This window comes from Miniopterus natalensis, chromosome 4 (genome assembly GCF_054644295.1).
Source record: "Miniopterus natalensis isolate mMinNat1 chromosome 4, mMinNat1.hap1, whole genome shotgun sequence".
Lineage (NCBI taxonomy): Eukaryota > Metazoa > Chordata > Mammalia > Chiroptera > Miniopteridae > Miniopterus > Miniopterus natalensis.
In genome coordinates, this window is record NC_142084.1 from 5,706,567 (window position 1) to 5,721,812 (window position 15,246).

Here is a 15,246-nt window from a genome sequence, read left to right on the forward strand (position 1 = left end):
TTACATAAGAGCCATCTGCCAGCCAGCGTGGCCCAGGACAGAAGTCACATTCAGTGTGAACGTGAAAGTCCGTCCTGCTTGTGGAGTCCGTCACAGCAGAGAACGTTAAGGCCTAACTCGCAGGCTGTGCGGCCTCAGTCTCCGCCTGATAGTGTAGATGAGGGGATGTGTAAATGCCACACTTTCATCAGTGGCCCAAGTTTCTTCCATTTTAAATGCTGTGTGTGTGTGTGTGGCCCCAATAGGGGACTGAGCAGATGGGGCCCTATGGGGGAGGGCTCCCATCTACAAAAACAAATGACCTCAAAAAAAAAAAAAAGAGAGAAAAGAAAGAATGGCATATTTTCCAAGTTTGAGAGTCAAATTACTAACTATAACTCAAAATTTAATCAAGCCTAGGATTGATTATCAAAGCTACTGGGAATGGTCCCAAGTCACAATGTAAAATGAATGATTCTAATGGGGGAGTTAAATGATGATTATAAATAAATATACACCCATAGTAATGCTAATAAACTCTGTGATTAAAAAAGGAAACCAAATACGGAGAGATTTATTTAAAAGAGGGTGGTGAGAGGAGCCTCTCCAGGGAGATGGTGTTGAAGCAGAGGCTGAGGCAGGTGAGGAGGAAGCCCCGAGGGCTGGGAGACCCCCATCAAGAGCCAGGACTGCAGGCCGGGAGCGAGGACACCCCGGGGCCTCGGGACCGGCAGGAAGACAAGCACATCCTGAGCTGGGGTAGGAAGCAGGATGGCGGGACATAAAGTCTAAATAAAGCAAGGACCAAGTGACACAGGCATGGGTGACACCCACCAGCGCTACCTCCCAGCACCCAGCTGTGTCTGAAGTTGTGTGCGGCCGATGAAGGAAATGCTAACTCTAAAGTCTGGGCTGAAACACTGAATTTTTGCCAGCCTCTCAAAAACCCACACTCAACATTAAAAAGTCTCCCCGGCTTTCGTGGGGCTCGCAGCTCCTCCTGGTGACTTACCAGAGATAACTGGGGTCGGAATGCACCCAGGGGGCGCAGGGAGGGAATGAAAACCACCACCAGCGGCCCCCAAAGGACACGGCACGTGGCATGTGGCACGGACGAGCGTGAGTCTGCATGTGAAACTTACATGGTTTTCATTTCTGTCTCTTCGACTTACTGATACACTCACTCTGTTAAAGAAAGTTGGAGAAAATCCAAAAATATATAAAAGCTCCCATTTCGCTCAGTTCTCAGAGCTCAGTTTCTTCAAATTAGATCTTTTTTGCCTTCAACTAGATCTTCTAATGCAAATTTTTTCCACTTTGTAGAGTGAAAAAAAACATATAGACTCAGATTTGAAAACCCTAACCCTAACCGTCCCCGTACCTGTCTCCAATGACTGCCACCAGGTCACCCTTTCGCCTCCTCAGGGGTGTGGAAACACCAGCCATCCCGTGCTCCATCTCTGAGTGCCCTTGGGACCCACCTGTGACATGGGTCAGTCATGGACACAGAGGGGGCGGCCGTGCCAACAGAGAGGTGATAAAAAAATTCTTAGGCACCTAAATCTCAAGAACTTACCACTGGCCAGATGGACTTATGTCAGATTCAGTAGCTGTCCTCTGCTTTTGTCCAACAGGCATAGTGGCTGCGTTCACAGACAAGTTGCGCAGTCATGGGACAATCTCCGAATAAAGACCTGCGTGTCTGTTTACCCCCCAAAAAGAGGGAGCCCGTGACCATGACAGGGCCGGGCCCCCGGGGTCAGCTCTGCTAAGAAAACCAGACTTTGATGTGGGCCAGCGGCGCTGTGGAGGCGCAGGCCGGGCGTGCAGAGCAAAGAGCCCCTGGTCTGGAGGGAGGCGACGTGGGACCTGTTCGGACTGCGCTGTGAAGTGGGGGGTCATTTCTCCCGTGTCCTTACGTGTAAAAGAAGTTTAGGCTCAGATCTCGATATGCCTGCCTTTCAGTGCAGCTTTCTGCTTCAGTGAGGTGGGCACTCATCTAGGGTGGGGGTTGCTGTGTGAGAGACAGAGAGAGGGGGGGAGAAAGGGAGGGGAGAGGGAGAGAGAAGGCATATAAGAATAGGAATTTAAATAACAATGAGACGAGAACAGGTCTATTAAATACTGCTCATAGCATCATAAATACAGGGTATGGCCATTAAAACTGACTGCGAATAGCTTCATGCGTCTGAGGTGTGCTTTTATACTTGTTTGTTTCTCTGCTTTAAAGGCCTTGAATTTTGAAGCCGGGAGATTCACCTGAGAGCTACAGTGTGCTTCTCCCAGTTCCCTGCGTGTGTCCCTTAGGGAGGGCACCCTTCTTTTGACAGTGGGTGGTCTAAGTCCTGAGGGGTGAAAGGAGATATGTTTTATGTCCTAGCTACTAGTTCCTTTGATACATGCAGAATAAACGTTTCGTTTTACGTCCTGCTCCTGGCCGACACTTTCTGCTGATTTATTGCGGGCTGAAGGGTAAGTCTGTTCGTGGGTTTTATGTAATCTCGAGAGCATCTCCCCTTTAAGTGATAAGGAAAGTCCTTTCCTTTCCATCCTGAGTTCTCTGCTGTATAAAGAGGTTCACCCTTCGAATGCAGAAGGAAGATATCTTTGAAAGCTCAATGCCCTTCCCCACCTGAGACATGTCTAAAAATTATGTCTTTCAGGCCCTGCTTGAAACTCAGAGCCTTTTACGTGCACAAATTACAAATTTTACATTCAACCTGGGATTTTCAGGGAAATTTTACCACACAGGTAAGAAAGGGGGGAGTAACGGTTCCTTTCAAGGGCTCTCGGACTCTGCTTAAAACTGGCCCCCCTGTCTCCCCCCCTTCCCACGCCCCTCGGTCCCGCCCCAACTGTATCTTTTCCCGTCATTCAGTTCCACCTAGCAGGTGATTTTCAACCTTTACAAAACGTCCGTGGTTTGCAACTCGATTCCCCTTGGTATTCTCTAACGGCTTTCCTTCCCACTGGCTGCAATTTACCTTTATAAACTGCATAAATAGTGAGTGTTCAGTGAATTTTCACCAAGTGCACACAACGTGTGACCAGCATGCAGGTCACGGAAGCAAAAGCTACCAGGTCCCCCCCAGGGGCACTAGCCTCCTGCAGAGACAGCCCTGCCTGGCTTCCTTTTCTAATTTATCTTTATTGTTGAAAGTATTTCAGATGTCCGCTTTTCCCATTGATCCCTCCACCCACCCCAGCCCCCCGTAGGCCTATAGCACTATGGCCTGTGTCCGTGGTTGTGCATATATGCACGGGAGGTCTTAGGTTAATCTCGCTCCACCCACCCACCCCGCCTTCCCTGAGATCCCTCAGTCTGCTCTATGCTTCTATGTCTCTGGATCTATTTTCATCAGTTTATTTTGTTCATTAAATTCCACCTATGAGTGAGATCATGTAATACTTGTCTTTCTCTGCCTGGCTTATTTCACTTGGCATAATACTCTCCGGGTCCCTCCATGCCGTCTCAGAGGGTAAGGGATCTTTTTTACAGCTGCGTAGTGTCCATGGTGTGAATGTCCCACAGCTTTTTATCCACTCATCTGCAGATGGGCACCTGGGCACCAGATCTCAGCTATTGTAAACTGTGCTGCTGTGAACATAGGGGGGTGCATGTATTCTTTCTGATGAGTGTTTCAGGATTCTTAGGATATATTCCCAGAAGCAGGATCACTGGGTCAAAAGGCAGCTCCATTTTTAATTTTTTGAGGAAACGCCTTGCTGTTTTCCACAGTGGCTGCGCCCGTCTGCATTCCGACTTCTAATTTCAAAAATTCACCTGCCCGGTGCTGAGGCCTGTGTAGAAGAGGTTAACATACAGGGACTTTTCTCTCCGCAGCTAGCGCTGCTCAACATGAAGCTGGCGTCACGGATATTACTGTGTGCAGCTGAGATTCTCTCTTTGTCTTTGCTTCGTGGTGTTGCACTGTTTGAATGCATGGAAATGTCCTTATTGCACTCCGTGCCACTGCTGACGGGCGGGTGTCTCCCGTCTGTGGCTTGTTTTGAACGGTGGTGTTAAGGTCTTTGTACCCGTCCTTCAGAGGACGTCAGTGTGCTTCTCTGTGGGTTATCAACCGGGAGCAGAGCTGCTGGTTAGAGGGCACACTTGCGATCAGCCTGAGTAGAAAAGGCAGACAGTTCTCCAAAGCGGCTGTGCCACGTTACGCTCCCAGTATCAGTGTTTGTCTTGTTCGCCTCAGCCTTCACGGGGACAGTCAGAGGTGTCACATGCTGGTTTTAATGTGCTTTTCTCTGATGAGTAGTGAAATGGAGCTTCTCTCATCTGTTTCTTGGCCATTTGATATCCTGTTTTGTGAAATACATGGGTGTGTTTCTATTGGGTTGTCTGCTTTTACTAGTGATTTTTAGAAATTCTTTATATTTTTAATGAGTCCTTTGTCAGTTATATGTGTTGCAAATACTTTCTCCTACTGTGTGAATTGTCTTTTCACTCTCCTAATGGTGTTTTTTGATGAACAAAAATACTCTCATGTGGTCCAATTTATCTTTTTTCCCTTGATGGTCAACTCTTTGTGTCTTTTTAAATCTTGTGACATACCACAAGATTATGGAAATACGTTCCTACGTTCCTAAAATGTATAAATCTGTGTTCCATCTGAAATTGATGTTTGTGTGTGTAAGATCAAAGTCAAGATTTAAATTTATTCCTTGGTGGGTTTTTTGTTGCAGTAGTAACTGGTGTCTATATTTTCCATTTCTTTGTTGTTGGTCTATAAAAATACACCTGATTTTGTGTATTGATCTCGTATCCAGCAACCTTGCTACACCGACTTATTGATTCTACAGTTTTTCTGTGGAGTCTTTTGGATTTTCTGCTGATACAATCATGTAATTTTTGAATAGTGAAAATCTGATTTCTTCCTTTCTGAGCCTAATGAATTTTGTTTCTTTCCCTCACCTATTGCCCTCCCTTGTATCCCCAGGGCAATATTAAATAAAAGTGGTTACCCTCATGTCTTGTCCCCGACCTCAGGGGAAGATCTCTCAGTAGATTTGTTCCTGTTCTCTGGGAGACCCTTTTTAATAGACTGTTCTGTAGAGACTATGAGCTTCAGGAAGCTTCCTTCTATTCCCAGATTGCTAAGAGTTTGTCATAAAGAATAATAAGCCCAAAGTTCGGTAAGCTTTGTCTGTACATTATGTGTGTTTTTCTCTTCCCTCCGTAAAATGAGCGCCCCGTGAAGGCCCTGCCTCCGTGACCCAGCCACCGCGCAGCGCCCGCTGAAAAAAATGAATCGGCGGACAAATGACTGCGTGAGAGTCAAACACCTGCATTTCAGTATTTGTGGAGAACAGGGTCAGAGAATAAAATTTGACTATGTTGTGTTGTGAAAGGAAATCATTCAAAATATTAAGAATAATTAAAAAGTTTCTTTCCCAAACATAATGGAAATACAAGCAAACACTTCCTAGTAACTCAGTGCTTTTGCCCAGTAGCGACGCTGGATGAAGGGGACCGGCCAGTGGCTCGCCTGCCTTCTTGTCTCTGAAAGGGGCGTCTCCTTTTTTACTGGGGCGCCTCCCCCTCTCCCCCCGCGCCCGTGTCCTCCCCAAGCTGGAGCACACAGCACAGAGCACGGAGGAAGCCAAGGCCACGGCGCGAACGGGCCTTGTCATCTGTATGTGACACGAGGCTGCCACAGGCATGAGACTGGGGTTGTCTCAAACCAGTCAAATCGCATCTCAGTGGGAACAGGTATAAAATGTAATGCTCTGAATCTTTCCAAAAGCAGATACCGTAAAGCTTGAATTACGGTGTTGCCCTTTCTAAATGAGTAATTCCTTCTTCTAGTAAAAATTCTATTTTATTCGGTCTTGGCACGGAGGAGAACAGCCACTGCTGTTTGAGGAGAGACTTTATTTCAGGAGAGGGTTTCGTCTTGTCTGACTTTGGTTTTTGAAGCGGTTGTGCGTTTCGTGAGAAATAATAGAGAGGGAGGAAATTAGAACTACAGTGCCCTTTTAGTATTTAGATAAGCACTTTTTCATGTGCATTTTCATTGAATCCTAGGAGTTAAAGAATATGTTACCTTTACTTCTAGATAAGAACATAGAACCTTAGAGGGGCCCAAGGTCCTGCCGCTGGTTAAATGTCAAAACGAGGCTCAGCTTCAGGTCCATCTGAGCCCACGGCTTAGAAAAGATGTATAATTAAAATCCTAGGCTAGAGCCGACTGGCAAAGTTTCCCTCTCCTTGTCGGTAGGTTCTCTAGGTTCGTATATTACCCCAAGTCGCGGAGAACCAACAGTGTTTGTAAATCCCAGTTACATCTCAGGTTAATGCAGTGCGTGAGAGCAGCCCTGTTAGTAAGTGCTGATACCATTTCCAAACTACCTTGGTGAGTGAACGAGAGCAGGGGGCCCTGAACTTGGAGTTGCTTGCTCTGGGTTGGAATTGGGGTCCTGCCCGGTATCCTCGGTGACCTTCGATACATCACTTCCCCCGCCCACACGTCAGCTTCCTGGTCTGTAAACGGAGTTAGCCGTGTCCCTAACCTCATAGGGTTGTAGCGAGAATTAAGTCGATGACACTGCAAAACATGGAACAAAATGCTTGACAGAAGGTAACATCTCAGGCAGTGAGGCTTCTCGTAAAATAGCAGAGTGGGGAAAACTGCAGATAAAATACTGAAGGGACCATTTATTTAACTAGATAGTAAAAATAATGCGCAATAACTTTATGATATTTCGGTGTAGTTTTGTAACAACTTAGCAATGACTCTTAAAATGGATGAGTCTGACCCCTGGTTCCTCTCTGTTCTCATGAAGGTGGGCAAAGTGGGGGCTCAGAGGTGGCCAAGGCCAGGACACCCCAGCCACCACAGTGATGGTGCAACTGCTTTTTAAAAAAAAATTATTTTGCTTTATGTTTCCCAACACCATTTATCCCCTCTCTGCCCCCGCAATCCCACACTGTCATCCATGTCCATGAGTTCTCTCTCCTTTCTTTTCTTTTTTGCTCAATCCCTCTCTCCCCCACTTATGTCCCCCCGCTCCAGAGCTGTCCGCCGGCTCTCTATCGATGAGTCTGTTTCTGTTTTGTTAGTTTATCTTGTTGATTTGATTCCACAAATGAGTGAGATCATGTGATGTTTGTCTCTCTCTGCCTGGCTTATTTCACTTAGCGTAATTTTCTCCAGTTCCATCCATACTGTCGCAAAGGGTAAGGGATCCTCCTTTTTTACAGCTGCGTAGTATTCCATGGTGTGAATGTCCCACAGCTTTTTTATCCACTCGTCTACTGAGGGGCACTTGGGCTGTGTCCAGATCTTAGCTATTGTAAATTGCGCTGCTATGAACATAGGGGTGCACATATTCTTTCTGATTAGTTTCAGGATTCTTAGGATATATTGCCAGATGTGGAATCACTGGGTCATAAGGCAGCTCCATTTTTAATTTTTGAGACAACAGTGGCTGCACCCATCTGCGTCCCCGCCAGCAGTGCACACGGGGTCCCTTTTCTGCACACCCTTTTTATCATAATGTTTAAAGTAATTAGCAATACACACTTTTTCTCAGCATAATTAATTCTGATGTGAAACATCCCCAAAGTTGGATGAAAGACAATGCGACAGGGAGAGTTATAAAGAGGAAAGGAGAATGCGGTTATGCCCACTGTGGACCTACGCCAGCCCCTCCGAGGGAGGCCCTCATCGGCCTAAGTCCTGTGTGACTCCAGTGCAGGAATATTTCAGTAGCCGATTTCACCTGCTTTCAGGAAGGACGGACGCCTGAGCCGTCTCCCGGAGCCCTGTGGGACTGTCAGGTCCCCAAACTTCACGGAGACGAGCAAGGAGAGGCGGGGAGACGGGAGTTCCGGGCACAGGCACAGGAGTGACAAGCAGCAGGAGGGCGACTCCCCGTCCCTGGGAGGCCTCAGTTCACTCCCCTGGGGGCGCTCAGGAATGAACTGGGTACTGGGAACCCCCAGGCGACTCCTGCCCATTCTCAGTGTGGGAAGTAAACCTGCAACGAGGAACTGGCTGTGATCCTAACGGAGATGGAGTCCTGGGGACGCGCAGGAGGGGACTATCTTAGATACGAGTAGAGATGTTTAATCGCAGGGAAAACAAATGACATCATCCTCATGTCCAAAAAACATGGGTTAAGCACCACCAGTCACATGTGGCAAATGCTTCCTTGGCCACCTTATTTGGCACCTGAGAAGTAGCAGGACCCAAACCCTGCCATGATCGGTCGGGCTCATCAGAGTCTAGAGCGCTGACCCCTTTTCCTGTCCTTTGAATCCCCTCTAGAAGGCTTCCCTGAGCTGTAAGGTAACCACCCAAAGCCCCAGGAACGGTCCGTGGTGACCATTAATCAGGCCTATCAGTGAATATAATGGCTTGCCGGTTCTTAACTACAGTCCCCTCTGCCCCATAACACTCAGGTGAGACCCTCCCCCTACAGTATCACAGCGGGGAAAACACAACCCAGAACTCCGGGCGACGGGAGCGACAGGAGCACAGGCGTGGGGAGGTGGGCGGGGAGGGGGAAACGGGCAGTGAGAGTCCCGCGTGTGTCAGGGTGACCGACACCCTTCCTCCTACCTCAGTCCCAACACTTACGGGATCCATGCCTTACCCGCAAGTGAGGGAACCTACACACTGTCTACAAACATCAAGACTCGCCCTGGCCTGTGTGGCTCCGCGGTTAGAGCGTTGGCCAGCGCACAGAAGGGCCCAGGGTTCGATTCCCAGTCAAGGGCACGTATCTGGTTGTAGGTTTGATCCCGGGCCCTGTCGGGGGGCATGTGGGAGGCAACCAATCGATGTGTCACCCACATCTGTGTTTCAATCTCCCTCCCTTCCATTCTCTCTAAAATCAATGGGAAAATATGGTCAGGTGAGGGTTAACAAAGTAAATAAATCAAATAAATAAGAATGTCGAGACTCCACGGCTGTGCCTGTCCCTGCGCTGTGGTGACGTGAGTGCGTGATGAAGGGGAAACAGTAGGTTTAGAGACTCCCTTTACCGAGAGAGAAGCTCCTTCCTGGAGGCAGAGCGCGTGAGCAGGGAAAGGCGACATTTCGGGCTGAAGGACTGTCCTGCAGTCACTCTGCGCCCCTCTCCTGTTCCTCAGCATAAAGGAGACTGCCTGTGGCCCTGTCCCGCCCCTGCCCTGCTGAGTCAAGGTCATTGCCCAGTAGTCACAGGACGAGTTCCTCCCCTGCCGGTGGGCTCCACCCTCCCTCTCCCAGGAAATTAGAGGAGCCCAGGGAGCCAGCATGCGGGGCACAGCCATGGTCCCCTCCGCCTGAGACCAGCGCCATCAGCTGGGCTACTGAAGGTGCAGGAGGACATGTCCCCACACAGGACATGAGACCTAGAGAATCTCCTGCTCCAGTGCCTGCTAGAGTCAGTGTGCCTGAGATTGAAGAGGGGCTGCAGGAGTTTGTGACGATCGTTACCACCTGTGACACCCCAGGATGGTGGTGACCCACCTGCACTCTCGTGCCTGAGTGAGGAAAGGTGCCTGGAGGTCCAAGAAGACACCCCAGCCCCTGGTGCAGGGTAGGGGCTCTGCACCCTGAGCTCAGCCCCTGGTGCAGGGTAGTCCTCTGGGCAAGTCCCCACCCTCAGCCCAACCCCTAGCGTGGGGTCGGGGCTCTGGGCAAGTTCCCACCCTGAGCCCAGCCCCTGGTGCGGGGTAGTCCTCTGGGCAAGTTCCCACCCTGAGCCCAGCCCCTGGTGCAGGATAGTCCTCTGGGCAAGTTCCCACTCTCAGCCCAGCCCCTGGTGCAGGGTAGTCCTCTGGGCAAGTTCCCACCCTGAGCCCAGCCCCTGGTGCGGGGTAGTCCTCTGGGCAAGTTCCCACTCTCAGCCCAGCCCCTGGTGCAGGGTAGTCCTCTGGGCAAGTTCCCACTCTCAGCCCAGCCCCTGGTGCAGGGTAGTCCTCTGGGCAAGTCCCCACCCTCAGCGGACCTGCGTGGGGAAGCCAGGCAAGCACCCCAAGCGTGGAAGCCAGAGGAATAAAGTCGGGGACTCTCAAGGAACCAGGATTTTCCTGATGGGAAGCCAGCTTCCAAGGACCAGAGAGGAAGGACAGGCATGGGGACAGGGCTGCCACCAGGGCCCCCTGGGACTGTCCTCAGCACCTCCCTTCACTCCCATCCTGCCCCTGCCTAGATCTCTCCCCCGTAATGATTCCCATGCTCCCTCTTCAGTCTCCTTCACCTCCCTTGGTTTTCACTGTTTCTGAGTAGCTTCTGTTCAGACATTGGGAGCATCCCGGATAAATGGTGGCATTGCTTTGCTGTGACAGTTGTGACACGCTCTGCTGGGGCTCTGCCACTCGCTCCCCTACTCCTGTTCCTCCCCCACTTTGCAAAGCACAAGTCACACAAAGATGCTGCAAGCTAAGGGTTCTCATGCCCTTGAACGGTTCTGTATTCCCAGCACGCGGTGTCCAGGTCTCCTGTTTAAAAACTTTTAAAAAGAACTTGTCCCTTGTTCCCAAGTAATAGATTTGTTGTGCTACATTTTATGTTCAAAGTCTTATATATCTAAGACCATAGGAATGGTGTCTTCCAAATATGTATCTAGGAGTATAGAATTAGATCGATGATAAACTGACTCGTAGGTGATAGATAGATGATGAAGATAATTGATGATAGATGATAGAGATAGATAGATAGATAGATAGATAGATAGATAGATAGATAGATAGATAGATAGATAGATAGATAGATGATAGATAAATGATAGATAGATAGATAGATAGATAGATAGATAGATAGATAGATAGATGATAGATAGGTAGATAGATAGATAGATAGATAGATAGATAGATAGATAGATAGATATAGATGATAGATTAGATAGATAGATGATAGATATAGATCAATAGACGACAGAGAACCAGTGTAACGGGAATTAATTGCCCCCCAGGGACGGAGGAGGAAGACAAAGGCGACGACCGCCTGCTGGGGTCCGTGGCCGAGTTCTGGTGGTTCCCGCACATGTGGAGCCACATGCAGCCCCACCTCTTCCACAACGAGTCCTCGCTGGTGGAGCAGATGATTCTCAACAAGAAGTTCGCCTTAGTAAGTACCTCCCTTTGCACCACAGTGAACTTTTGACGGGAACGGCCGCTGTTTGTGCCGAGGGCCTCCTGGAGGCTGGGGCACGTCACACCTCTTGGCAGGTGTCCTTGTGTGGCCGTCGGGCGACTCGGTACTGCAGCTGTCATCTGCGATCCTGAGTCCACTCTGGGTGCTCGTCACCATGGCTGAGGCACCAGGGCTCACATCTGAGGGGGACTTCACAAGACACTCACCAGAGTGTTGCTGGCATTAGGGTCAGAGCTCACGACACGTGGCCCCTGTCCAGGAGCCTCCTGCTGCCTGGGAGGCCGGATGCTCACATAAACAATTCTCCAGCCAGACGCGGTGAGCCTGGCCTAGTGCCAGCTGTACAGATGTAACGCCCCAGCTCAGAAACGTGGGCATCGGGAGTGGCCAGGAAACTGTCCTGTGGACGTCGGACCTTAGGAAATAAGAACCTGAGTTAGGCGTCAGGAAGAACTGGCGTGAGAGGGGCTGAGGGGGGAGAGCAGGGAGGAGACCTTCATGGGCCCAAGGCCTGAGGCCTCCACGGGGAAGGCAGTGGACTTGGAGGAAAACCCTCATAGCCACTGGGCACAGCGCCTTCTCTCCCCAGCCTGGAGGCTCTGGATTAGAAAATGCTGTCGGCAGGAGGGTTTCCCAGGGAGGGAGCTGGAAGGACAGACAAGGACGCGGTGGGCTGCCCTGGGAGTCGGGTCAAACAAGACGGGAGGTGACGGGCAGAGCTCAACATTCAGCTGGGTGGCCTAGCTTGAGGACATTTAAATACCTGTCCGACTAAGAAGAGAGGGCCGTCATGTCGAGCCCCTTTGCTTGGGCCTCTCCATCACCCCCCGGAGCGCACGCTGCCCTTTGCAACAGCGGGTCTGCTGCCCTGCTGGAGGCGGGTGCCCGCCTCGCCAGGGGATTTCGGGTCCCTGCTCATTTAGCTCTGAAAGCTCCGTCCAGGAGCTCATTACGGAAGGCCATGCAAATCCTTTAAGCAAAGCTGCATCTGATGATTACAACAGGAAGCGCGGCTTCAGAGGTGGTTTAGAAAATATTTTTAGTTCCCTAATATGGGCTAATTCAGGGATTAAATCGAAATTTCAACGGGACGGTTTTGAAAGGTACCATTTCTGAGGCAAGGACTACGTGTACCATTAAGACTTGCTCTGCAACACAGTTTGAGAATCTGCTGTACAGTTTTAAAAATCGGACAAAATCCTATTAGAAAAGTGAAATAGCATTTGCATTTAAACCTCAGAAAATCATCAGTGTATATGCTCTCAATTGAAGAATTGGATCTAAATTTTGGCAAATTACGGTAGTTTAATTTTTAATGATAATTAATAGAAATTTTCATCATAGAACTCATAGCCAGTGTCAGTGATATTAACACTGTTAAGGGCGATACTATTAAAATTAGTGCTAGTGGGGCAGCGTTCGGGTCCAAGCATGGGAAATCTTGCCTAGGGCTGTACTTTTTTTATAGCCTTGTCATCAGTCTTCCAAATAGTGTCCTTTCCCCGCTTTTCCAAGTTCAGCAGAACCTGCTAATTTGCATTAGCTGAAATGCCTATTGCCAATTATGTGACTTTTTAGTTTAGTGAGCACATTAACATCTCTAATATGGAAATAAAGATTACAGTATCAAAATGTAATTTGGAATATATCGAAGGACTTGCTGGCTTAAGGAACACGTGGTAATCGTTTAATTGGTTTGCTTGGCGGCGGAGAATGAATTGGTTCCATTATCCTCACTTCACTGAAGCACTTTACAAAAAGGCACACTCGATGTTCATTGTATTGACATTGGGAACAAGGCGTGATTCCAGGGGCCCTGGCACAAACGGATGAAATCAGGGAGCAGGGAGGGCGGCGTCTTCTGGAGCAGCCCTGGCGGAGGTCGGAGGGACTGCGCCAGGCATTGTGCTGGGCGGGGCGGGCTGTGCCGGTGGCACGGGGCAGCAGGGGGTGAAGCCTGGCCTGGCTTCGTAGAGAGAGTGCTGGAGGGCCTTGGGGAGGCGAGAAGACTCCGGGATGGATAAGCAGGGCTACTATTCAACTTAAAAATCCTGTTGCGCCCGGCTGGCCGTGGCTCAGCGGTTGAGCGTCGACCTAGGATCCAGGCGATCGGGGTTCGATTCCCGGTCAGGGCACAGGCCCGGTTGCGGGCTCAATCAATGACTCTCTTATCATTGATGTTTCTGTCTCTGTCTCTCCCTCTCCTTTCCTCTCTCTGCAATCAATAAAGATATATTTAAAAAAAAAAAAAGAAAGAAATTCCCTCTAAAAAAAAATCCTGTTGCTACTATACTGAAATGGTCCTCACTCCTGCCCTCCCTCTGCCCTCCCCCGGGCCACCCTCCCTCCCAACTGCTCCGCAGCTACGGGCCCATCTCAGCGCCAGCGCTGGCTCCAGCTGCACAGCGCGACTCTGCGGGGTCAGTGCCGCGGCTGCCTGGTCAACATTGTGGGGTCTCCCTGGGCATAATCAACCAACCTCAGGATTTAGAAGGGACTTGAATTGTGCTCGGAAAGTCAGTCGTAGCGGAGGCATTGCAACCCAGTTTCACGCGGGGAGGTCTTCTCCGGATAAGCGTGTCCAGAGTGGTAGTTGCCATCTCAGTGTGTGTTAGGTGAAAATGTGAATAAATATTTCTTCCAGATGTTAAGGTTTTATCATTAATGTTTTAAAATGTAGGTTTTATCATGGTTCAGGCACGGTGAGGCCAACAGAGGAGGAGACAAGCGCCATTGACAAGCTAGCCGTTCCCCAGAGGAGAGAGCTCGCCACACCCGGCGGGGGCCGTGGCCGGCACCCGCGTGGGTGGGGACAGAGCGCGACGGGGAAGCGTGGGCAAGAGCCTCTGCTGTGGTTTCTGCAGGCGGAGGTTGGCTGGTTTGGGTCATTTCCGTGGGCAGTGGCGCCAGCTGTCTGACACCTGCCCTGAGCTGAGCAGGGCGGGGAGGTAGCCCTGTGAGAGCCCAGGAGAGGGACGTGCGAGCGAGGCCCTCCGACTGGGCGCAGGCTCTCGGGCAGGCGCGCACATATGGCTTCTGCATCTCACCAAGCCCCTGAACAAGCTGAACAGGCTCAGAGGATCACATCTTAATTACCTTAATTGCCTTAGGATGTGCCCTTAAAAATCTACATGTTTTACTTTTATTATTATTATTATCACCAGAGGATTTTTCCATTGCTTTTCAGAGAGAGTGGAAGGGGGGGAGAAAGATCGATGTGAGAGAGAAACATCAATTAGGTTGCTTCCCACGTGAGCCCCAACTGGGGCTGGGGACCGAACCTGCAACCCATGTATGTGCCCTTGGCCAGGAATCAAACCCCAGACCCTTCAGTCCCAGGGCCGATGCTCTAACCACCGAGCCAAACTGGCTAGGGGCACACATGTTTTGCTTTTTAAATTACCTTAAGATGTGCTCTTCTGAGCCTGGAAAACACTGAAATAAATTAGTTTATTATAGTTTACAATTTAGTTTATTGTCTTTTCATCTGATCTTATGCTTATGCCATCATAAGTATTTTGAAAAGTTGTTTTCTCTCACAGAGAATGTAGAAGCAGAAGAGAGAGTGGGTATTTCTGCTTTTTCCTCTATCATTAATGTATTTTAGACCCTGGCCCCAAATTGTGAACGTGGGATAATATTCCTTGTTTTCCTTTTACTGATCGGAGTCATCAGTTAGCAATTTATGGAAAATAAACCCACCCTGAGACTTAGCTTCCTTTGCATCTGTTTTATATAATTTTGTTTGTTTCATTTTGTTCACTGATTTTTGTCCCTGCTCAAACCCCAAAGCTCATGGAACCAGCATGTTTTGTGTAACTGAAAATTAGCATCCCATTCATACTTTATTGGTTGCTATTGTGAAAATCTCACAATCGGAATGTTACTCCTTCCCTAAAGAGTTATATTTTAAATTCAGAGTGTTAAATCCTGGCTTTCTACAAGGTTTTCTTTTAGATGGCTGTATATATGACTTACGTAATCTCTTGTGTTTGTGCAGCCAGTGCCGCAGGCATTACCTGCCCAGGTGGCTGTTACAGACACCAGAGGGCATGCAACAGTCATAGCGACAAAGATCATTATCAGCTTTCCTGTTTTTTCAGGAAGAGTAAAGCTCAGTTGAAACTGGTACGAGGCACACATCCAGATTGCCAGTCTCCATTCA

General features: G+C 49.3%; 1 protein-coding gene across 1 annotated transcript in view; it reads left to right on the forward strand.

Moving 5' to 3' along the window:
* Window positions 1-15,246, forward strand: part of LOC107527842 (N-deacetylase and N-sulfotransferase 3) — a 68,803-nt gene that overhangs the window by 11,949 nt on the left and 41,608 nt on the right. The window contains exons 2-3 of the mRNA XM_016200706.2: window positions 2,643-2,730; window positions 10,900-11,054. Coding sequence (XP_016056192.2) covers window positions 2,643-2,730; window positions 10,900-11,054 — 243 coding nt within the window. The remainder of the gene's footprint in view (window positions 1-2,642; window positions 2,731-10,899; window positions 11,055-15,246) is intronic.